Source organism: Dendronephthya gigantea, unplaced genomic scaffold, assembly GCF_004324835.1.
Source record: "Dendronephthya gigantea isolate DGI-Jeju-01 unplaced genomic scaffold, DenGig_1.0 000001F, whole genome shotgun sequence".
In the NCBI taxonomy this organism is placed as follows: domain Eukaryota; kingdom Metazoa; phylum Cnidaria; class Anthozoa; order Malacalcyonacea; family Nephtheidae; genus Dendronephthya; species Dendronephthya gigantea.
In genome coordinates, this window is record NW_021163011.1 from 2,014,988 (window position 1) to 2,039,761 (window position 24,774).

At 36.4% G+C, this 24,774-nt stretch overlaps 1 protein-coding gene across 1 annotated transcript; it reads left to right on the forward strand.

Annotated features, from left to right (window-relative positions):
- Positions 1–456: 456 nt before the first annotated feature.
- Positions 457–24,706, forward strand: LOC114529362 (sortilin-related receptor-like). The gene is made up of 31 exons (XM_028551143.1): positions 457–740; positions 4,220–4,465; positions 5,687–5,842; positions 6,428–6,495; positions 6,737–6,789; positions 7,431–7,549; positions 8,669–8,752; positions 9,015–9,181; positions 10,020–10,221; positions 10,720–10,828; positions 11,059–11,132; positions 11,383–11,471; positions 11,608–11,783; positions 12,006–12,195; positions 12,682–12,801; positions 13,356–13,441; positions 14,035–14,229; positions 14,319–14,508; positions 14,921–15,134; positions 15,665–15,902; positions 16,228–16,395; positions 17,263–17,379; positions 17,651–17,779; positions 18,296–18,430; positions 19,809–19,922; positions 20,343–20,462; positions 21,583–21,660; positions 22,118–22,252; positions 23,152–23,244; positions 23,466–23,633; positions 24,170–24,706. Exons 1-31 carry the CDS (start codon positions 501–503, stop codon positions 24,247–24,249), a joined length of 4,353 nt encoding a protein of 1,450 aa, XP_028406944.1. The 5' UTR covers positions 457–500; the 3' UTR covers positions 24,250–24,706.
- Positions 24,707–24,774: the final 68 nt, after the last annotated feature.

Sequence of the window (24,774 nt, forward strand, 5' to 3'; positions counted from 1 at the left end):
TAGGATGGTCTGATCGAAACATTTTTAGTGCGCTTCTTGTAATCGAACTAATTTTAAAAAAACATTTGTGCTTATTTTGACTGTACTGTACTGTACGCGAAAACGTAATCCCAAAGGCAAAATCGTGATTAATATTTGAACGCCATTAAAATTCTTTTGTATAATCTTGTGTAGTGACTTGGGTATTTTAGTTTTCTATACACGCACTGTAACGTAAACTTCCTTTTATACACAGATAAGGCATTTATGTGATATATCCTAAAATGTGATTTTCACACGGATTTTTCAACGAACTCATACTAGAGTATAACAAAGAAACGCCAAAGCATAAACGCCTGGCGTTGGTAATCTACTGAAAAACAATGCTATAGGCGGGGCTTAAATTTCTTTAAAAAAAGATTATGTTAATATTTGGTCAATAAATTTGTTCAGTATAATGTGCCAACCATTGTTTGGCCTATACTCATCGAGTGATCTGTCAACCCTGGTCCTGTGTCGCTATGCGCGCACTCTTCGTTGTTTTATATTTCCTGGCTTCGTTTGGCGAAACACTCATTCGAGCAGAGAGAAACGTGAAGACGAAACACTTGTTTGTGCAAAGAAAAGTACCACTTCGAGGTAGTTCATTACCTCACCGTGAGATCTATCTGTCTGAAGATGAATCATCTCAACGATATAAACGATCGATTCCGACCATTCGCAAAAGAAAAAGCACCAATAGAGATCCAATAGATGTTGTGGTGAGTTTCATGACGCAATGTTGCCGTCTCATGCGACATATCCAGATGTTTATGCTTTAAAGTAATGTCACATGCAACCATGCAGGATTTGATGCGTGCTTCCGATATAGTTATTATATATATAGTAACACTAGGTTCAACTAATTTAATTAAGTTTTGGAATGAAATGATCGTCATTATTTTTAACTGTTGAATGTAGGCTATGTAGCTAATACTCTCGTTACCAATATGTTTTCTGATTTTGTCATTGCGCATCACCAAAACATGAAGAACGCTCCGTTTCGTTAAATATTCGAGCAAATTCGTGGAATATCAATCTGCCCGGTATATTTGGGACATTTATTGGAATTTCTTTTGTGCTTAGAGCTGCTTGTGATTTCTACAGCCCTTAGAGGCCTTGATATCAACTATTAATATATTAAACAGACATTGGTTTGTGAAAACTGCTGTAATATTTCCGTAACGAAAGTGCATGCGGAAGTTGCTGAGCGCCATCACGACAGCAGCAATAAACCCTCAATAATTAATTAAGCAGCTCCCATGATCCCAACTGTCAGTTGTTGAAAAACGTTTTATAGGCTGTATAGAGTGCAGCCTCGTATCCAGACGCGCGGAAATATGGAATTTATTCCGAGTGTTAAGAACGATATTATATAATAGTCTTTGCCTGAATTATATAGTCTGGCCTAGGAATAAGGCATTTGTGCATTAGTCTATATAATACTGTTGTTGCAGTGAATGTGATAATCAACTATTCTGTTATCATTGGCTTTTATTGGTTCCGAATAAGCATGCTAGTAAACCATTGGTGCTCTGAAAACCAAAACTCCTTAGTAGAAACCTTGGAATCTCACAGATTTCCCTGAAAATTTAGTATCTCTCAGATTTCGTATTGTAATTACACCTCACATGACCAAAATCAGCAGTAACCCTGGATTTGTTATTCTAGTCCTTCAGAAAAAAATAATTAAGTACAAATAAATAAATTATCATTAAATACCGCATTTCTTGTCTTTCAACCATGTTCACATTTAACTAATTGCTTAAACACACATGTTTATGACTGTTTGACTTTTCCAAACCTTTATGTATAGTGTGTGCTCTTTAATACATTGCTTTGCCACTAACGTTGCTAATTACTCAAATGTAAAGCTCGAAATAAGCTAAGACCCAAAACCCACCATGCTTTGTGCTATCAGTATTTATGAATTTTCTGTACTGACTGCCTTTGTACAATTAGTTTTCCTGTGTCACTTTTTTCAGTTTTAGGCAAAATAGTAAGTTTGTAGTACTTGGGGGCAGTACTTTTAGAACTATAGTTCAAAAGTAACTTTGAAGTCAGACTTTTGAGCCTCATTACACATGACCACCTTGGTTAAAAGTTGGAAGTTAATTGACTTCAAATACGTATTGTCTATTTTTGTTAATTTTGTGTACCCACCATTGCTAGGGCTAAAAATGAGGTGGGGTGTTGCAAATATATTGAAGTTATATAACATGAGGAAGCACTAATGCACATACATTAGCTTAAATATTCAGGAAATCTGGAGTCAGGGAGTGGAATGAAAAATGAATATAGAGAGTGAAAAAAAATTTTATTGTAGTGATTGGAAAATGAATATAGACATTGAAAGAGAGTGGAATGAAAAATGAATGACATTGAAAAAAATTCTTGTTGTATGCCCATTTCTGCCGAAGCTTTCCATGGATATGGTATTATAATAAACATACTTGCAGGGAGGCGAATCCGGGATTTACGCACCAAGAGAGGCTGGAAGCTAATACGCACTAGCTATGGGATAATGGATATCAACCGTGCCGTGACCGTGTCGTTACTTTCACAATTTTCAACACAATAACGACACGGTTATACAATCTCTATCGTAAGATATGTTTTCGTTGGATATGTCCCTTCTGTTTATTTACTTCAAGGCGATGGACCATATTAGAGGTAAGTAGTGTGGTTTTCTAACCTCATCGGAGCTTCTGAATGTTCAAAATTTTCATAGTCTCTTTTTTAATGCAGAAGACACTATGTATATCTGAAGCTATACATATCAAGACTGAGTTCATAATTTCAGCTATGTGTAGTACTTCATTTTAAACGATTTTTGTCAGATGCTCGAGGCATTTTACTGTCCATAACATTTCTAATGCGTTCTACGCCATGTCTAAAACGTTTCAAGAATTTTGGCATAACTGAGTTTAGTTTTCTTTCTACATTAGTTTGCTTGTGGGTGTATTATGATGGGCAAACGCCTGAAGAACGTTCCTTACGTCCCAGTTAGCACAGTTATTTTAATTTCAGTTTTGAAGATGGCTTTATTAGGCATTTATTAGGCATTATTACCAACTACCATGCAACAAATGGTGATGGATTGTGAGATAAGCGATCTTTTCTTCTTAGAATGACGGACTTGAACAGTTAAAATATTGAACAGAATTTTTTAGTATATATTTTCTTTATTGTTCATGAAAGTGTGGTTGTTAACAGAGTAGAATTAGGGGTTTTAAAGAATTCCTTTTCCCCTAGCCCACCACAATCCTCGTCTCGTGCTTGTTTTTGCATGCAAAGGCATACAATATACTTATAACTTATGTACCAGTCACCTGTCGTTTATAGTTGCAGATTCCCCGCTGTTTTTGGTATGTTTCGTGACGTGGCGTCGTGGAACACTGAATGAACACCGAGTAATTCCTGTGTGATAGGGCCACGCTAGCTGTGGCATTCAGTTCATGTGAAATCATGTAAATTATGTAAATAAATACAGCTCTGACCAAAGCATCGTATTGCAAGTTGTAATCTATGATGTAACTATCTTTTTATAAAGTGATGTAATTATACAATGCGTCTCTAATTGGCCAAGACTTAATGTGTGTGATAAAGAAATTTATATCTGATCTAATGTACATCTTGGTCTATGAAGTACACATCCTTTATGTTAGTTTGTTGTATGACAGGCATTTTACCAACTGGACAAGCATGCACACATAAAGATAAGTGCAAAATGCATGACTGGGGATGATCCTACAAACTGGGAAGAACACTGGTGTCAATGACACATTTGTTTGAAGATTTTTCCGACGGTGGAACATTAGTTCAGATGTAAAAATAAAAGTATTTTTTGTATGCTATGTAAAATGTAAAATAAATGTGTTGACCGTACATAAACGGCAATGTTGAATATTTTTGAATTGATTTGAATCCATACCCACAGTTTCTCGTTAGTATTTTTAACAGTATAGTTCTTTATCACTAATCTGATCAGGACTTTTAGATGCAGTTAGTACACGTCGAGGCAGCTCTTGCGACAGTAACCCCCTATAGTATTACATGTACCCCCGCGCGCTCGCTTTTTTTCAGTTGACCTCTATACAATAACTAAATACAACGTTGTATATTTTACTATTAAAACGCCTGGGTACGAGGCTGGGCTACCGTCAATTCCAGCTGATCATCGGTTTGTATTTTGTTTTAGTTCGATTTCAATGACAATCACTACATGCTTTATGTGGGATGGAGTGGTTTCGATGTCAGTGATACGGTGGTTGTGCTGAGTCGAGATATTAATCCAAAAGCTGACAGCACCAGTTATCTCTATATCTCCAATGATTATGGCAGAAAATACACCAACATGTCACACTTGCTCAAGTTCACGAAAGATGGAGTTAAGAAGTACGCAGTGATTGAGAAATTTTATAACAGCCCTCTGAAACCGAAATGGGTAGGTGATTTTGTCTGTGATTGGTAGATGGCAAATTTACTCTGCCATGCCTTGGACTGCGTCTGATCAATAAAACGTCTGATCGATTTGATAATTTCAACTAATATTGTAGAAAGTGTGTCCAGGAGAAGGCGTTTCTTAGCGCTGCATAGGGCGAGACACCCCATCTTAAAAAAAAATCAAGAACACTACTCTGTAAAAACAGATTGTTAAAACAGCTTTTGTAAAATTGGTTGTCAGATTCATCAATTTTTGGATCAATTTTATTTGGTAAAAAAACCATAAAAAATCGCTGTTTTAACCAAGTTTTTAGTGGAATGTTTTACTGAATTGATTCAATAAATGAAACGGAGGTGACTAATTTTAAATTGTTCAACGTTTTTACAAAGCTTGACGTCATGAAATAGAAATGGAATTTAATAACTTGATTGAAATATGCTATATAGTTATAGTTAATATTATGTGAATATCGTGCGTAGCTTGTTGTAGCAGACTTATTTCCTCCGGTTTGAAAGGTACTCCGGTTTCATTCTAAATAGCTTCTTATGGAATAAAGTTAGCGTTCCCTAGCTCTATGTAATAAAATTTATTTCACTATAACGGCTTCACTGGTTAAAAAGTTATCATCAATCAAACCAGAAAACGTTTTTGGGTCACCCGGTAAAAATCTTGTATAAATCTACCATATCTTCCATGACCATTATGTGTCTATTAGTTTGACCAAAGGCGAAATTTAAGAAATGGTTACTGGGGCGTAAGGGGATGTATACTGGTTTAGATTTCATTCGAAGGACCTAATTGAACGCCCTGTTGTGTAAACGTAAACTAAAGACCGGCCTCCACTCACAGGTACAATCAGTGCGGCCGATTTGGTGCATGCTCTGTAACTCGAAACTGGTCGCTAAACCGGCCGTCGCGGATAATTTTTTGTACGTATGACAGTAGAACTGTAGTTACTTTCAATACAAGGCGGCCGTCAACGCGCAAGCCGACGGTACGTGCGATCTCGGCGCTTACGTACGTGCAAGTGGAGTACGTATATGCATGTGTTCCAAACCCTGTATCATTGTACACTTTTTTACTAAGTAAGAATGATTTATACAAACTACGCTAGGGATAAGTAAATTACCTCCATAGTTTTTCCGCCATGACTGTAGCTTATATAGGTACTCTCCAAAAGTTTTTCATTCTAATTGATTTACATCCTTTTTTTACATATAGTACATCTTTGCCGATACTACGAACAATCTTTTATTCGTTTCAAAAGATGATTGTAGAACACTAACGAAAGTTCTTCTGGGGTTTAAACCATCGGACATCACGTTTCATAATTCGAGGACTGGTGGTCTTATTGCGTACGATTCTAGTACAGAAAAGGTAATCTCGCAGCATCCACGTTCTCTAATGTACCATCGTTGCAATGGATTAGTTGGTATAATATCCAGATGATTATTGGACAACAATAGTTCCAATTTGCCATTTATACGCTCTATGAACTCGTGCATTCGCTGAAGAATTGCTCAACTTCAATGTGTTCAATTGATTACGCTATATCGTTTATTCAGCTGCTGGTGACCGATTAGGAATTAGCATGGTAGTAAACGGATAATTGCGCAAATGATTTAATGTTTACAGTATTATGGCAACTCTTCCATTGAAACGACCAGTTATTAAATAAGTTATGTTGCTTAATAAGTAATTGATTGAGTCCACTGCGTGCCAAAGTAATGCACGTGATAGATTTTGTGATAGTTTAACGTCTATATACATAGTGCATGCAGGAACATGGTTATGTGTTGGATACAGGCAAAGAAATGTAGTAAGTGGTATTATAATATAGTGGTTGTTCATTTTTGCACGATATACCTAACGATCTTTAAAACTGTCGACAAAACCTTTTTCTAGAACGTTTTTCTTCATCGAAGCACATCTTGACGTGTTTTCTCTCCAATTTCTTTTTAGATTCATTACTCCAACAATTTTGGGTCGTCGTGGCTAGTTCGAAGAGAAAAAATAAGATCATATTTTTGGTATGTTTACATTTTCTCACAGCGGCATCTGCTGTTTTCATGCAAACGAACGTGCGTATTATTAAGTTACCATGCAGAATTGAAACAAATCCGAATTAACAAGACATCTTGGGAATACGGTGTATTATTCAATTCACATAAAAAATTCATAAATTTTCGGCTTGATTCGAAAGTAATTTTTCAGACACATGGAATAGCAGGAGGTCAAGGTTTATCCCCGGTATTGTTTTTATGTTTCTAGGGGAATGGCTGATTTGGATTCAGACGAAGTTATCTATATGGAATTGAAAAATGGTAAGAATTAAAATGATAGCTAGTCCTACTTCATCGATATTATTAAGCGTGCATGGTTATATTAAACGTGGTGGAGAATGTTACTCATTTTTCTTGTCATAGATATACGTTCATGTGCTATGCATGGAAGAAAGTCTTATTCATCGCCCCTGTCTTTCCTGTATATAGAGGAGTGTATGACTAATCTCCCTTATTGTTACCTCTCTGAGAGAGAGTTTTTTTCATAGTCCTTGTCATACATTCAAAGAGAGTCGTATCTATTATCCCTGTATTACCTTCGTAGGAGAAATTCATTGAATCAAGGGGGTCGTATACTTTTTTACCTTTACAAAAAATCTTCCTTTTCTTGATACCTGCATAAACAAGTATTCATATCACATCTCTATGGGAGAGACGGTGTTGTTCAATTTCCTTGTCCGGCAAGCTTTCTGAGGAAATCGTATCCATTGTCATAATTATGAAAGAATCTTCATAACCTTTGTCGTCTTTATAAAATTTGGAGTTTTATTGGTTTCTATTGTCATCTTCTTGCGGACGTCGTTATAACGTCGCAAGGGAGGCGCTAATAATACAGCAGGTGGAAGTAGAAGCACGAAAGAATTTTCAAAATCATGATAATAGGAGATAATTCTTTGGTTTAGACTACGGCACCTCGGATATCTTGCGGGGTCACTGGAATCATGATCTTAGTTCTGACATGATAATGCGAAATGTTACCGATTTTGAAATCAGCGATGTTTACATGTTTGCAACGAAGAAGGTACAGTTAATATATAAAGTATTAATCGTTTCTTTTATTCTATTTAGTAATTGAGAGAAATTTATTTGGACCTCACCCGTTATGACGTTCAACAACAACTAAGACCAGAATGCCTTTAAAGTTCTATTTAGCAATTTACCATGATTCTGGAAAAGCGTCGTCCATGTCCTTAGTGTGGTTAAATATCGCTATGAAAAATCATACTACATATATAAGTTGTATTTGTTTTCTCAAACGTCTTGACGGCGTGTTGCCCTTTTTAACGTGGTTGTTTAAAAATGTCCCAAAAATGTTAGCTGAATGTGGCTGAATAAATCCTTTCGATAATTACGTCACAAGATTATCGTTTTAAATTTGATACCACTTTATATTAAATAGATTTCAGGTCTTACTCTCAAAACCGTATATGCAAAACATCCTTCTTCGTGCATAGGTCGATTTACAAAAAGGTTGTCTTCTAATGAATCTAGATGCTATACAATTTTTAGTTCGACAGTTGTGATATGTAAGCAGTTGTGATATGCATTAGCTGGCGGTGTTTGGCATTATAACTGAAGGCAAAAAAGTGCAACATTTAACAATTATTGGATGAGGTTGAGTGTGATATCGAGAATTATCTAGTCGAAGTTTGCATTATTCGCCGAAGCGAAGCTGAGGCGGATAACGCAAACTGAGGCTTGATAATTCTCAATATCATGCGAAAACCGAATTCAATAATTGTTTTATTATGTATTTCCTTTTTAGAGAGGAAGCCTGTGCCATTATTGATAGCAAACTAGCGGCAAAAAATTACGTCACCTACGGATAATTTTCAATGTCGTGTAGGTGGCAAGACATTGAGAGTTATCTGCATGTAGGTTTTCAGCCAATCATAATCGAACTGCATTAGTATAATGCATAATAATATTCATTAATATCACTCTTTATATATGATGCTATAGTATATGGAAAAGTTTGATCAATAAAATTTAATAATGAAATAAATTGTAACACTAAGACGAGGCTCGAGGGAAAGACGTGTGGCCTGGTCTTGTGGTATGAACCACCTCCCTCCCCCGTTCCTACGCCCCTGCATTCGACATAGTCAGACGTTTTCTGAACCTGTGTTTGTTTTACTAGAGCAAAAATGGTCTTGATTTGTATGTCGCGTACCATTACCACGACTTTAGAAAGGCGGAATTTCCAAACACTCTCAGAACCGAGGTAAGCATGTCCTACAACATCCTCCATATGTGCGGGCTTTCGTTATGACTGTCGCGCCCAAACGTTATCGCTGCTTCTGAAACTCGTTTCATCTTTCGGTGTGCCCGAAGTAAAGTAGTTCTGAGTCGGGTAAAAACAATCTATGCCTGCGAGCATCAATTCTATTGGTATATTTTTTAGCCTGGGTAGGAAAAACCTAATAGCCCTTCACAGGCTCTCAAGCTTATAAATATTAATAGCACATCCTTCAAATTTTGTGCAGGATTTTCTTATTGCTGATACGAGTGAAAAGCAGGTTTTTGTCGCCGTGAACCACAACTCAAACACATCACATTTATACATATCTGACATGACTGGCGTGAAGTATACCTTGTCATTGGAAAGGATTCTCTTCTACTCTCCCGACCGGCAAAAAAATCACTGGCTAAGGTAAGCGTCGAAGGAGTAGTGCATGTAATTTATGGATTTAGCAATTCAGTCATATCAAGCTAGCTTGATACACTGTTGATTATAACGATTTCGCTCTGCCAAATGTATGATAAACTTGGTCATATGGTCAGACATCCGCCAAAAATGATCGACCTAGTAACATTAGAATAATTCGGTGCCGCAGCCGATAATTGGTCAGATATGTCCAAAATCAAAATAGATTTGTATACTTTGTATACATGAAATTAATACAAAATATTAAATGAAACACGTCATTTGCCCCTGTTTACATGGATGGTTCTTATATAAAAACCAATCGATGAAATCTTGGTAACAGAATTTTGTATATACTTGCATGTATTTGATCGGTTAAATTAGGACAGAAATAAAGTTGATCGAACATTTTTTGCTTTTGAACTTTTTTGTAAAACTTTGGAAATAAAATATTCTAATCAGGCAGCTAAAGAACTTTATATGCTTGTTAATATTGATCATAAATAATTTTACATAGTTGTTTGGGAATAATGCATGAATTCATTGCGGTTCAGTTTACGGATGATATTGCTCGCGAAATCCGCTCAATCGATCCGTAATATTTCAATCTAAACGTCTATTGTATCAACAGTTAGAGATTAACTTGTACATAGACGCCCCTCGTGGAAATCAGGGTAAATTGACGAGGGCTAGCGTTTTTTTTTAAATAAACACTAATAATAAACACAAGAAGTGACTTCCTTATATCCAGGATTAACCATTTAAACATGCATGTCCATATGGCAATTAACGAAGACGTATAGCAATTAGGACATCCCATATAGATTTTCCCTTTTTTCTGTAGACGTTATATGACGGAATCATTCGTTGATCTTTACCCCGTGGCTTCAATGAGAGGTGTTTACTTAGCAAGCCAGTTATCGTATGGTAAAGTTGGCACAAGGGCAATCTATACCGTCATTTCACATGACAAAGGCCGATTTTGGAGGAGGTTGAGTGTTCCTGTGCGACATGCGAACGGATCGCAGGTCAACTGCAGCTCGTGGGTAAGATCACGCTCAGTATTGTCAGTATCGTAGCTAAGAGCAATTTGCTTAGGACAGTTTCATGCACTTTTCGTGCACGCCTCGAAGTTGAGACATAAAATATCATGACGAAGAGTAAACTCCATGAATGCACCGGGAGTGGAGAGTTAATTTTGCATACCGGAGTAAAAATAATATTTTGGTAGGTTTTCTCGGCTGAAGTATTTAAAATTTATATATATAGTTCCGCGTAAACTGGGTATACTGACCCCTTCTCTTAGTATATACTCGGAACCCGTCATATGTGATGGATTTATCTTACTATCGACCTTGATATAAATTATCATGCATGTACTTAGCGATAAAAGCATGCTTCTTATTGGCCAATTCGCCAATCATATATAAGAACATGCTTTCTCCGCAAACCACCTCACAGCCGACTTTTGATGAAGGTCTGTGCTTGCAGGTTTGCTCATATTTGTTATACTGAATTGTTGAAGTATGTTTTGATTTTTTCAGGATCTATGTTCACTGTACTTAGCCCAGCACTATGCCCAGAGACACCCACGGTATTACGCTCCATCGATAATGTCAAAACCATCTGCTCCGGGGCTTATCCTTTCTTCCGGTGGGTCTAGCTCTTGCTTCACACTTTTCATCATGCACGTTCTACGATTTTCGTAAAAGACACACGTTTTTACACGCACGCATCACCCAGCGGGTTATATAGTCCATGCTTCTGAACCATTTTTAATCCATTTTTGTACCAAAAATCGTCGCTCTCAACAATGTGAGAAAAGTATGTATCACTAAACATACAAGCAATCTTCATCTAGAAAAATACGTTTGTTTCTTTAGGGAATATTGGTAAGCGTCTGACATACGCTTCAAATCTCTACGTATCAAACGACGCAGGACGGTCCTGGCTTGAGGTTTCTCATGTTTTGTCATGTTTTTTTATTAATTTCCACTTCACCAATATTTCAACTTCTTGATTTTGGGAGGCTTATTTTTCAGCTTGCCTACATGGCTATTTAGAGTTGCGCCATCACAATATATATAGTTCATCTTGGTCTAACTTTGAAAATGCCGCAGTGGAAAATGATCCTTCTTTCCCAGCCTCTAGCTTTTTGCCCGCAGAAACTGATTGTGCTTTTATTTTCGGTTTCTGAACTAATGTAGGTTCTCAAAGGTCGTTGGTGGTTCAACTTTTGTGATCATGGTGGTGTAATCGTCGCAGTTCGTCAGTGGTCGGCGACTAGGGAGCTTCTGTAAGTTTGAAATATTTTGACTAATAAATCTCATGCCAGAACAATCGTGAGAAAGGGTAATTCAATCAGTCGATAGCGCAACCGGCGATACTGTGCAGTTTTGCATTTTTACTTTTTACAATTTCCTCATCTTCAGGTATAGTACCAATGAGGGTTTAACATGGAAAAGATACAATTTTGCAGACCAGGATATACATGTTTATGGCTTGTTGACTGAACCAGGGGAAACTACAACTATATTCACTATATTCGGCTCGTATCACGGGCACCATAGCTGGTTAGTTGTGCAAGTTGACGTCAAAAATGTTCTGGGTAAGTTAAAGTAAACTTAAAACTACCGTATTACAAAACAACATGTGAATCACGTGTGGTTTTCGACTGCTTCATTTGTATATGCATGGAGGGGCTAAATTATTGACTATCAGGAAGACTGCTTCCAAGTCGTGCGAGTTTCAATGAAAAAAATCGTAAAAAAGTTCACTGAAAAGCTACGGTGCATAAAATATTTGAATAATAATATTAATAATTTTCCAGGGAGAACGTGCACTAAATCTGATTATGAAACGTGGTCACCATATTATCGTAGCCATGGTCACGGCTGCATTCTTGGTCAAAGACTTGAGTTCCTACGTCGGAAAAGAAGTTCAACTTGTTACAATGGTAAAAACTACGATAGACCAATTAACACGACAATATGTCCCTGCAGAGGCCAGGATTATGAATGGTATGAACCTTCTCCTTGTTAAATCTTTATTGAATAAGATATATAATTCTGTTGAAATATATGAATTTCTATTGAATAAGATTTGATTTTCAGTTCCATTAAATAAAAAAGGACTTTAAAAATAACACATATATATATAACGCGGGTTTTGATTGGTCGAAGCCCGCGTGTTTGGATCAGTCCATCCATGCAGTCACGAAAATTTAATTCGCTTAATTAAAAAACACTTGGAAGAATACCTTATTTGCTGTTGTTATTTTATAAAGAATACGGCTCGTGTTTCGCGCGCTTTCTTAACTCTCGCAACATTCCCGCGTGTTTGGATTCCCAAATATGCGGAATCCGTGTTAAATATACTCAGATTGAACAGTAATAACAGAATTTCTATGTCACACTCAATAAGTGCGAGTGAGATTTTGGAATACATGCAGGCATTAGACTGCAGGTTAGCTGCATTTATATCAATTGCATCTTTTTTATCTTTAGCGACAGAGGTTTTAAATCTTACTGGGGTTTTCTTTGTCTACGAGATAGCAGTTCTGGTTTTGATCCATACGCACCCCCCCGACCCTGTCCACCTGGGCATACTTACAACAGGACTCAAGGGTAAATATATATGAACATCGCAGGTATAGATGGTCTCTCACTGATAATGTGCAATCAAAATTGCCATAATTAAATTATTCTTTGTACTAAATTGCCGACAATTCTATAGCTATATATATGCGGCATCGTGATACGATGTAGCCCATCATCTTTCTAAAAACAGTTCCATTTGGTGTATATGCACGTTTATGGATTTTAGTATGTTCATCCAAACACAGAGAGGACAGATGTTGCCGAATTCTTTCTAATTTAAATACAAAACGCAGGCTCATTTAATTTAAGGGTGGTTACTGAAGTTCTCAAAAGAAAGAGGTTGAATTCAATATAGACTGTTGTTGAAAAATTGAAAAGCTTGATAGCTCAATACCCGATCCAATTTAGTCCGATCCAATCCACTTTTAACATATGGAATGGTCTGTTATTCATGCAGCATGCAGTACTGCAGTGGCTTAATTTCTGTTTACTATATACAGTGCCATTTAACAGACTACAGCTGAACTGAATTGGATTGTGTAAAAAGTCCTTAAAATTTCCTTTGTTTTCATGTACAACAGATACCGAAAAATCTCAGGAGACAAATGTTCCGTTAGTTATACTAAGTGGTGGTATGAGCCTTACGAAACTTCCTGTCCAATTAAAGGTAAGTGCAATTACCAATAAACATATGCAAGTGATATGCAACTTAAAAATAATGCATCTTTTGCGGTAATTGTTGAAAAAACTATACGATTATATACCGACTTCTTTTTTACTAAGCGCGGGGTCTTTCTGTAGAGACTAAGCCCGTAGTGCGAGGTTGGTACAAAAAGATCGAGGTTCGATATTTCTTGGTAAAGAGGAAGCAGGCGATGTCAATTAAAAGTTTTTTAGATTACGTAGGGCATGCTTGAACTAAACAAGAAATGCATGATGTCGGCATTTATGAAAAACATTGCATTATTTAGTAAAACCACTTGCAGACATGTTATTATCGACAATATCAATTTTCCTTTTAGTTCTTTTGGCATTTTCTTTTACATTTTTTCGGTTTTTCATCCTGTAATCGATTGCCGATCCATTTCGTTAAAATAATGTTAAGCTGAAGATTCTTCCCAACGAATCACATTGTTCCATTTCACCGGAAATGACGCTACATTATCCTTTTCTTAACCAATCAGCACCTTTCCCCTCTCTTGCATTCCGATTTCAATTAATATACTGATCATAAAACGGTGAACTTTTTTCTGTTTCAAGTTGACTCAGCGTTTCTTTTGTATGCCGAGCGAACTAAAATCCAATACATGGATTTGGTGAATTCAAGTCGATCGACTGCGGTTGAGGGTCTCCGTGCTGCCGTCGCTGTGGCGTATGATAAGAAAGAGAATTATATCTACTGGGCCGATATGAAGGACCACAAGATTTTTAGACGCAAATTAGATGGCGATAGTGGTGAGATTTTTAATCTTATAATTGTTTTATGATAAGTTTATCTCATTGAGGTTTCCTTGGTGTCTAATGGAAGTTCTGCATGTTATTAGCTGACATGACAATCGCTGGAGTTAAACAAGTCGAAGGCCTGGACTTTGATTGGACCACCGATAATCTTTACTGGGTTGATGCGGGTAAAAAGGTGATCGAAGTTTGCAGAAAAGATGGTCGCTACCGAAAAACTGTTCATTCTGATGATCTTGATAGACCTCGCGCACTGGCACTAGATCCACCTTACGGGTAAGTACTGTGTGTGGGCTTACCTCTTTTTGTGACGTTCCACAATCTATTGCAAAAAAAACGGAACCGCCGTTAATTCTCTAGTGGCTTTGGCTTTCCCTCATTCCTGTATTGGGATTCTAGTTCAAAATTAAAGAAAAAACCTAATTTCCCCCAAAACTTCCCGCAGTTTTTTGTTCTTGTGCCTATACAAGTCTTTATTTTATTTCCTCTATCTACATGTACGTATGCTAGTCATGAAGTATACACGCAGCTTATAATCCTCAATTGTATATGTGATCTTAGATCTTTCATGTGATCTCCGCATGTGTGGGAATTTTCCGTATAGCGTGTAGTTACCCGCATGACCTGATTTCAAGTGAAAGTCCCCGCGTGCGAGATCAAAATAACCGAGAGTAACTTTCTCTTACAGGCAGATGTTTTGGACTGACTGGGGAAGCACTGCCAAGATAGAGATGTCAGATATGGATGGAAAAAACAGGAGGACTTTGGTCGACAAAGACCTTGTCTGGCCAAATGGGCTGGCTATTGATATATATAACCCAAAGAGTTCGAGAAATCTCTACTACACGGACGCCTTTAAAGATATCATTGGCCAGTACGACCTGATTACCAACACTACCAAGGTAAATATATATCATATACCGTGTCGTTAACATGTAGCTTTCTTCAGGTGTATTCCGTTGTGATCTCGCAAGTTACTAGCTGTGTCCGACATTTTGGGTGCTATTCCTTTTAATTTTTGAAGGGTGAATCCAAACTACATACGGAGTGCATAAAAAGAAAAAATAACCGAAATCGCTCCTTTGCAGCTCCATAAGCTTGATCTTTTGGTTCTCGCATGTGAAGTAATTAAAATGAATGAAAATGCTTTCAAAACTCAGTATAAATGATTTAATTTAGTAGCCTAGGTAGCTGTATTATAGTGTTCAAAATTTGTTCCAATCACATTTACGAAAAAGATGGCGCCGCGCGAGGCATGCCTGTCAAACTCCGCGCACAAACATTTTGTATATAAGTTGAAAATGCACGCCGTCCATCCAAGGCCATACAACGTTCATATTTTTTGTCAACGTGGCAAACGTGGCCAAACTTTTTGGTAATGTGGTTGATGCAAAGTGCCTTAGAACAATGTAATTATTTATTTTACATGCAGATCCTCGCAAGCAGATGGTCTCATGTTGATAATTTTAAATGGATCAGCATCCTTAAACATCCGTACTCCATTGCTGTGGACGATCAATATGTATATTGGGACGACTGGCAAACTGGAAAAGTTTACCAAATACACAAATCTTTCAAAGGGAAACCGTTCATTCTGATTAAAAAAGCTGTCGGCATGTCAAGCAAAAGCAGATACGAGATCAAAGTGTATTATAACAGTAGCCAAGTTGGTAAGCTGCATATATATCATCAACCTCGTACCCAGGGTCTTTTACCTCCGCTCCACCCGAGGAATAGAAAACGAAACTAGAAAAAGCACCCGTGCATAAAAATATGAATTAGTTCAATGCTGCATGATGTATATATATCCTAGAGTCAAGAGAGTGCTAAAAATATTAATGCAATGGGTCGACGGGTGTTGAAGAATGAATTCTAACGCGAGGGAGTTCAATACCCGCTGAACAACTCTCATGGGTCATATCATATCGTTTCTAATAGTTATTTTTACATTCTCGCTGATGCCCATGAATGCCTATTTTTATAATTTTCTTACAGCCAAAAGCTCGTGTTCAGGTATAAAATGTTCTCAACTGTGTTTTCCTAAACCGAACAATCAATATGCTTGCGAATGTGGAGATGACTTCGAGCCAGATTCAAAGACTAAAGATTGTCGATGTAAAGGTGGTTTAATAACAATGAAGAATGGCACTTGTTACAAACCATGTAAGTCAGCCGATCTTTGGAGGGCTTTCATATTAAATATATAAGTATAACCTATAATAAATCACATGAGAAAGCTATAGCATTATATTCATATGTCAGATTAGTAATCTAAAGATTACTAATTATTACACTGATAATCTTAATTATAATTACACTGATAATCTTAATTAATCCTAATTATTTCACTGATGAAGGCCCAAGTTAACGGACCGAAAGCTTTGCAGTATCAAATGCTTACGTGGTGAACCTACAAGCTGAACTACTTAATCTAAAGATGTTTGCATGATTGGTGAGAAAATACATTCGCAATTTGTGCGTGAATTCAATGACACGGGACTAAAGAATTAAACAACCTGCATAATACTAACGCATTCTGCAGAATAATTTTCATGAAAATTATGGCACTGTGTAACAACACGTATGCTAATCCTGGAAGAAATCACAGAAGCCATTATTGCATGCTGTTGCTGTCAACCGATGCTGCCAATAATTAAATCACAGTTTAGAAACATTACCAATGATCTTGAATGAATGCCCGATGACATTTGCATATTTTCCAGTAATTCATGATGAAATTTACTGTTATAGCTGTAGGTTAGGGTTGCATGTTCAAATATACTTATAGGAACGGCTCGGTCCTATATATTTTCTGCAGTAAGATTTAGTACTGCTCGCTAATATTTTGGTGCTAAATTGCGCGGGCTATACACCACTATAACCGACTGTCAATGTCTAATGGAATGACATGCAGAAAAAAATATTTGGAATGGTGCGCACATTAGATGTATCGTCGAAAACTTCGGCAGTGATTTTACTGATGAGGAACAATTTGTTTTTACTGATTGTTTTATTTTCATGTCAATGTAGCTGGAATGTCGTGTGCACCCGACGAATTCTTATGCAAAAATAATTTCTGTATACCTATGAATATGAGATGCGACTGGAATAATGACTGCGGGGATTTATCAGATGAAGAGGGTTGTGGTAAGAAAATTACTGCAGTGAATATCCGCTGTAAATTTTTCAACATTAAGTATATTACGCACTATCTGTGAACTGTCCATGCAGATAGATATTACGCTTACGGATCGCGGAGGTCTTTTGCAACAGGAATGCTAAATGTAATTTTTAACAGCGCTCATGCATGCACTCTCACACTTATTTCTAGACAGCATAGATCATAAGTCAACTGATCACTTTTATCAGTTACACCAGTACTGGAATATTCTTGCCAATATTTTTTTTTCTTCTTTAGGAGGCCAGAGTATTTGTAATAATAACAAAACTCTGTTCGCTTGTCCAGGAGGAAGATGTATTCCTAGGGATAATTTGTGTGATGGCAGGAAAGACTGCGAAGATGGGGCTGATGAGAATATCTGCAAAAGTAAGTAAATGAAATATAGAATGTAAAATGCGAGCTGTGGGTGACAAATGAAAGTCAATTTTTTATAAAGAATACATTTTGTATGGGAGCAGCCTCGTGATATTAGCCACTTTAACCAAAACTTTGCGATGGCAGAAATGACGTTATTCTAACGGGTTGCATTGCGAGCTATCACGAGGCGTCCGATATGCTGGACTTAAAAACTATGAATACCCTTATCATTCTTTTAGCACCCGTATCAGTTTAGCATTCATATTTTATTTTTGACTATTGTCTCTGCGCAGTATATTTGCACGGGGAGAGTGCATGTTCGCATATTTGTGTTGTTTCCGAATGATTCTTTGAAAGCGATTGGGCTTTTTTCGAACCGAGAACATATTTCAGGATTTCAATCTATAGATCTTTCTCCAAGACTTTACATTGTCCGACGTATGCCCTGCTCTTAATTAATTCTTCACCTTACATTCTACGTATTTGCTCGACTCAATTAAAGTAAAATTACTTGGGATTTTTAAGATCGTACAGCATGCCCGATTCCTAGCGACTTTCGCTGCAAAAACGGACAGTGTGTTTATCAGACAGCAAAATGTAACGGGGTCTACGATTGCCAAGACCATTCTGATGAGGAAAATTGTCCACATTACAACAAAGGTAAGGTCCAAATTACCTTCATTATAGAAAATAAAATTAAAATGTAATATTATGTACAAATTTGTTGTATCAAACGATAGAATTTAGAGATGCTTCTGCTAGAAAAAATATAAAAATATAAAACTTAAAAATGTAAATAACTGTTCAGTTTTTTATGCGCAGTCATGTTCAAATATATCTGAGGACGGACGGCAATAATAACCCCCCCCCCTTTTCTGCAAGCATTTGGATAATTAGCAAATCATGTTAACATGCCCTGATTGGCTAACATCTAAAAACACTAACATAGCGTCGTTTTACATCATCGGCCGGTTGTATCAAGCCCGTTTAGCTTAAACGGTGGATAAGTCAAAATTAAATAACACTCTTACATCTCTCTTGAATGAGTCAACTTGAATATTATGCACTGAATATGTAGTTGTAAACAATATCTTTGTATTATGGTTTAAAACCATTTAGATTGCTTGTTGAATAAAACGATAGATTTGCTTTCTATTTTGAGCTTATCCACCTTAAGCTAAACAGGCTTGATATAACCGGATCCAGAGTATTTGTTACATGTTACATGCGATGTTATAGTTTTCGGTGGACATCGAGGCACAGTAATCACAGCGTATTTGTTGTCTACTGTCGGTTGCTTTCAGGGTCGGTACGTACCTATATGAACAAGCTTTGCTATTGGTTGACGATAACAATAGAACACAATGAACTATTGAAATTTATTTCTAAAAGAACGAATCATAAACACTGTCCACTATTGTTACAAAAAGCCAATCACAAAACTATAGTTCATATTAGGTATAGATACTTATACTGCATGTGCTTTCATAATTTGTAGTGATTAAGATGTATCAAGGTTGTATTAAGGATGTGATTAAGGGTGTATAAAAAAAATGCAAATACCATAATTTGTATGCACGAGATTATACATTAGAATTTCAATGACTGTGCAACCAATTACGCTTCTGGGATTTGAAAATACGTTTCCCAGGGTTATCAAAAAAATGACACAAAGTGAATTAAACTTATTAGTTTGATTACGAGTTTCGATTTGAGTTTGGGCGTACTTTAAAACAAGAAATACTCTTTGCTTTGTTGTTAGCTGAGCCATTCGTAATCGACCTAATTTTAATTCACTTTATGTGCTTGTTTTGATAACCCTGGGAAACGTATTTTCAAATCACAGAAGCGTAATTAGTTGCACAGTCATTGAAATTCTAAAGTGCATACAAATTATGGTATTTGCAGTTTTTTGATACACCCTGTATAATTGCGCAAACAATGGCGTTTTACGTTGGAAAAGCGTCGTGCATCATTAGGTACAAACTGCAGTAATAATTAATCGAAGCTAAATACGAACATGTTTGTTTTTCTATAGGATGTAAAAACCCTAGCGATTTCTTGTGCGAGGATAAAAGTATGTGTATCGCGGGGAAAGCACGTTGCAATGGATACCCGAACTGCCCAGACAAATCAGACGAAATCAACTGTGGTATGAAATTCTTTATAATTGTATATATAGCTAGTATATATAGTAATAGTATGTAATCACATTTTGTGATTACAATAAAACAATTAATTATTAGTGTAATTTAAAACATCTTATTTTATCACGATTTTCACATTTGCTATGTGCAAACAATACTGGAGTATCACAGAAGCATGTGCGTCCAGTCATATTTTTTGCATTGGGTGTGTAGTAAAGTATAAATATATACTCGATATACACTCAGGCTTGCAAGCGTGCGTCACTGACTGAAATGTATGAAACGGAACACGCTCCTTTGTTGTATATATGTAAATATGAAGTACGATAGTATAGTAAATTATTTTGTCAATGAGTATGCTGTAGTTCCAAATCCCCCCCCCCTTTTTAATGCGGGATTTTTCTTTTTTAAAAAAATGACCACAGTACACTCCTGTCATGATGTGAAAAATTTCTACCTCTGTCAAGACAGAAGTAAATGTATTTCTATAAAAATGACGTGTGATGGTGAGGAGGATTGCATTGATGGCTCCGACGAATGGTGTGGTAAGTACGTAAAAGCAATGAATGGTTAATAAATCAGTATTCTTGGGATGCAGCCCTCTCGTATATGGCTATCAGTAAGCTCCAGTCGACACTTAAAATTTCATATCGGACAAATCTTACATCGGACGAGATTTTATACACTTAATGTATGCTCCCGAGGGAAATAGTGAGTTTTGTTTTCACAAGAGTCTTCGTCGAGGGAAACATTGAGACTCGAGGGAAAACAAAACTCACTATTTCCCGAGATGTAGCGAACATTAAGTGTTTTGTTATGTAGGAACAAAAACATACGTGTTACACAAAAATTTCATTTCAAAAAAACTTTGTTATGACAATATGCGGGCAACAATTTTTCACTTGTTTTCCTGGCGGAAAAAAAAGCATTTAATTAAAGTCATGTCACTACGAATGAACCAATCACATTTAAAATACACAGCACCTGTATAACAATATGTTTTATTTCATTACAAGTCCACAGCGAATGAGAATATGAGCTTTAGCACTATTATTAATAACTTGTACGACCGCTTTATTCCATCATGATTTTGATGAGCGGCAATAGACCTTTTTCATAATGAAGTCAAACGCGCAAATTCGGATATTACACGAAAATTGATTTGGCTCGATAGTTTTTTTAAGCCAATCAAATTTCGTATCACATGTTATGACGTCACATATTGGAATCAAAGACTGTGAATTCTTTTAAATTTATAATAATTATTGTTATAGTATCATTGTATGATTGTGATTCAATGTTTAGCATGTTTAACATGCTCTGATTGGCTAACATCTAAAAACACTAACATAGCGTCGTTTTACGTCGGAAAATCGTCTTGCATCATTAGGCACAAACTGCAGTAATAATTAGTCGTAATAATTAGAGTAATAATTAGTTCATGTGCGAGGATAAAAGTATGTGTATCGTGGGGAAAGCACGTTGCGATGGTTACCCAAACTGCCCAGACAAATCAGACGAAATCAACTGTGGTAAGATAAAATTCTCTATAGCTTTTGTACTAAATGTCAAATGCAAAAAAAATAAAACACAGAAAAGTGTCAGTGGCGTAGCCAGCCATGCAGAGAGATTATTAATGTCGTTCATTTGACTGCTCTATCATAGATTTCAGCACCGCGACAACAGCAACCTCGACTGCTGGAAAACAAAGCACCTTTCCAACAACAAACCCAACAAGTCCAGGTGGGTGTAGTTTGGGTTTGACAACGATGCACAATGAAGACTTTTTGTGTGTGCCATTCTTTGAATTAGTGCTTTCTTTGAAGTCCACGGTTAATTTAGACGCATGAACTATATGTCTATGATATCAAACAATACTGTTAGGCATATAATTATTGAGCTTCTACATACACAACGCACACGTCAACATTTCTCAATCATTTCTCATGAAAGAAATAATGAGTTATTATCCATTTTATTAATTTTCTTTACCGTATATAATTATTACAAATAATTGACATCACAGTTCATTACCGCTGTTTTTTCGAGTTGGATCATCAGTTATTGGATTTTTACATTACAAACAGCCAGGAATGCTTTTGAATATACAGGAATTTAAAGTTTTTAATTTAGTCTATGTTTGAGGCATCAGACTTTTCATCGATTGACGCTGTTTTCTATACCTTACATCCTATTCAAGATCGTACAACATGCCAGTACCCTGGACGCTTTCGCTGTACAAACGGACAGTGTGTTGATCTGACTGCAATATGTGACGGAGTCTACGATTGTACAGATCATTCTGATGAGGAACATTGTCCACATCACATCCAAGGTGAAATTTAAATTACCCTTATTAACTTGTAAATAACAGAATACATTGAGACAAATGTCGACCTTTTATTGTAGCAAAATTTTAAGTCGTGACAAGGTATAGTCGAAGGAGATACAAGAAAATTTTAAATGTTCTTGAAAACAAATTATAAAATCCCGGCATTCCAAGTTGTTTTCTAAAGAAAGAATTATTAATCGACTCACTGAGAAACAGCTAAAGAAATTTTGAGTAACTATATCAACTTGCTTTCGATGTCTATGATATCAAACAATACTGTTAGGCATATAATTATTGAGCTTCTACATTCACACAACGCACACGTCAACATTTCTCAATCATTGAAATGATGAAATTGTCTTAAACTTCTGTCCAAAAGTCAAATGTATTTTGTCGGACATTTTGTCATAAGATTAAAAACAATTTTTGCACTGAAAAAATCAGTCCTGCTATACATATCAAATGTGGAATACTGCAAGAAACCGTCTTTTTCTTTTTAAAAAAAATACTCCATATACAGTACATTCCTGCCGTAACACGAGTCTGGGGCCGGTTGTATCAAGCCCGTTTAGCTTAAACGGTGGATAAGTCAAAATTAAATAACACTCTTACATCTCTCTTGAATAAGTCAACTTGAATATCATGCACTGAATATGTAGTTGTAAACAGTATCTTTGTATTAGGGAGAAAAACATTTAGTTTGCTTGTTGAATAAAACGTTAGACTTGCTTTCTATTTTGAGCTTATCCACCGTTTAAGCTAAACGGGCTTGATACAACCGGCCCCTGTTCTACAGTATGCTAAGTTTGCTAACCATAATAATACCTGAATACTTGCATGAACAAAGCTTTGGCTTTTAAGCATTCATTACCCGTCATTCAAAAATCATTGCTGTCCTTTAGAACTGAGCACCAAGACAACAGCAACGTCGACTTCTATTGAACAAAGAACCTTCAGAACAACAAAACCAAAAAGACCCGTCTATAATTCTCCAGGTTAGTATAGTTTGAGTTTTGGAGATCATTTCAGGTGAAGTTTCGTGAAGACTGCATCACCAGTATATTTTATGTTTTACCATTCAATGCCAAATAATCCATGTATATAGCTAAAGAGATGTTGACATCGTACAGCAAACACTTATTTACACTAAATCACCGCGGATATATTCAGGCACGTTGTTTAACTGTATGTGTTGTTCTGTCTCGTTTTCTTCAAGGTACACGAAGTTCTGATTCGCACTCAACAAAGAAAACGTTGATGTGGGCCATCCCTGCTGGCATAGTGTTTGCTGTCTTGGTTGGAGCGCTGATGTATTTCATTGTAAAGTCACGAAGATTACATCGTAGCTTCAAATTTTATCGTCTGTTTACATATCATAATGCTGGTATGAAAATTTACCAATCTATCAGCTATAGGCTAGGCTTACCATGTTGCAATCCTAGGATCAGTTTTTCGCTTTCAATTGATCCCAAAAAGTGCGTACAAACGAAATTGAAGGAATTCCACACCTTTTATTTGCAAAGTACAGTATATAAGCTGAAATTCGTACAGTTCTGTAAAAAAACATACCACTTGAAAGCGTGTAGCGTTCCAGGGATAAAAAAATTCCACAGGTAATGGGAAGGAGGTGTTAATGTAACATAATGATTTTGCAACCTAACCTTTCTGATTTTCACTAATTTCGATCATGTAAATTCATTTGGTTACTGGGTTAACCAGTAAACAAGCTGACTACCAACTCTTTAACGGGACTATAATTATTTTTACTAATTCGAATCGGTGTTATATGCATACTCCTAATTAAGATACAATTATAGAAGCCTCCTATAAAAGCTACTTATAAAATTATCCCAAATATCGGCCCCGATACGTTTTTTTTTATTTAAAAAATATTAATGTTGAAAACCCTAATTTCTTTAGGGGATGACGATGACGATATACCGCTTATTCAAGGTTTTTCTGATCAATATGATGGCTATCCTTTGGTAAAAGCTTGTTGACGTTATTTCTCTCGTAGAACACTTGATATCTATATGTATGTATATAGCTGGCAGATCGGGTAGGCGGTGCCCCGCCCATACGATCTATTCCTATGGCAACCATAACCAGAAACAGGTGCATCAATTTCTCTTGAAAAGGAAGTACTGAAATGAAAGCTGCAACCTAAGCCACTGAATCCAAACCTTGAGAAAGACTCGTGTAGGATGACTTTCTCTTACCATACTTATAATACCAAAATTCTGCGACTATCGAAAAATATATTCTGTTAAACAGTCATCAAACAATTATATCCCAATTGTTTAAACAAGCTACGGCTGCTACGCTGCTATGGCAAATTCTTATCTTGCCTTGCTTTAACTGAAAGTAAACGCCTTGCCAATCAATCTCCAAAGCCATTACAATTGGATGGTAGGCTTTTTATTGAACGGAGGTTATCATTGGAAGGCTAATTGTAAATAAATGCTATTCTTACTTCGTAAAAGTCTGTTAAGTTCCATTTCGTTTTTTTGACACCCTTTGGCCTG

Coding starts and splice junctions, on each gene's coding strand:
- LOC114529362 (XM_028551143.1), top strand. CDS start 501: ATGCGCGCACTCTTCGTTGTTTTATATTTCCTGGCTTCGTTTGGCGAA. Junction 15,135..15,664: donor TGATTACCAACACTACCAAG/GTAAATATATAT, acceptor TTTTACATGCAG/ATCCTCGCAAGCAGATGGTC. Junction 15,903..16,227: donor TTATAACAGTAGCCAAGTTG/GTAAGCTGCATA, acceptor ATTTTCTTACAG/CCAAAAGCTCGTGTTCAGGT.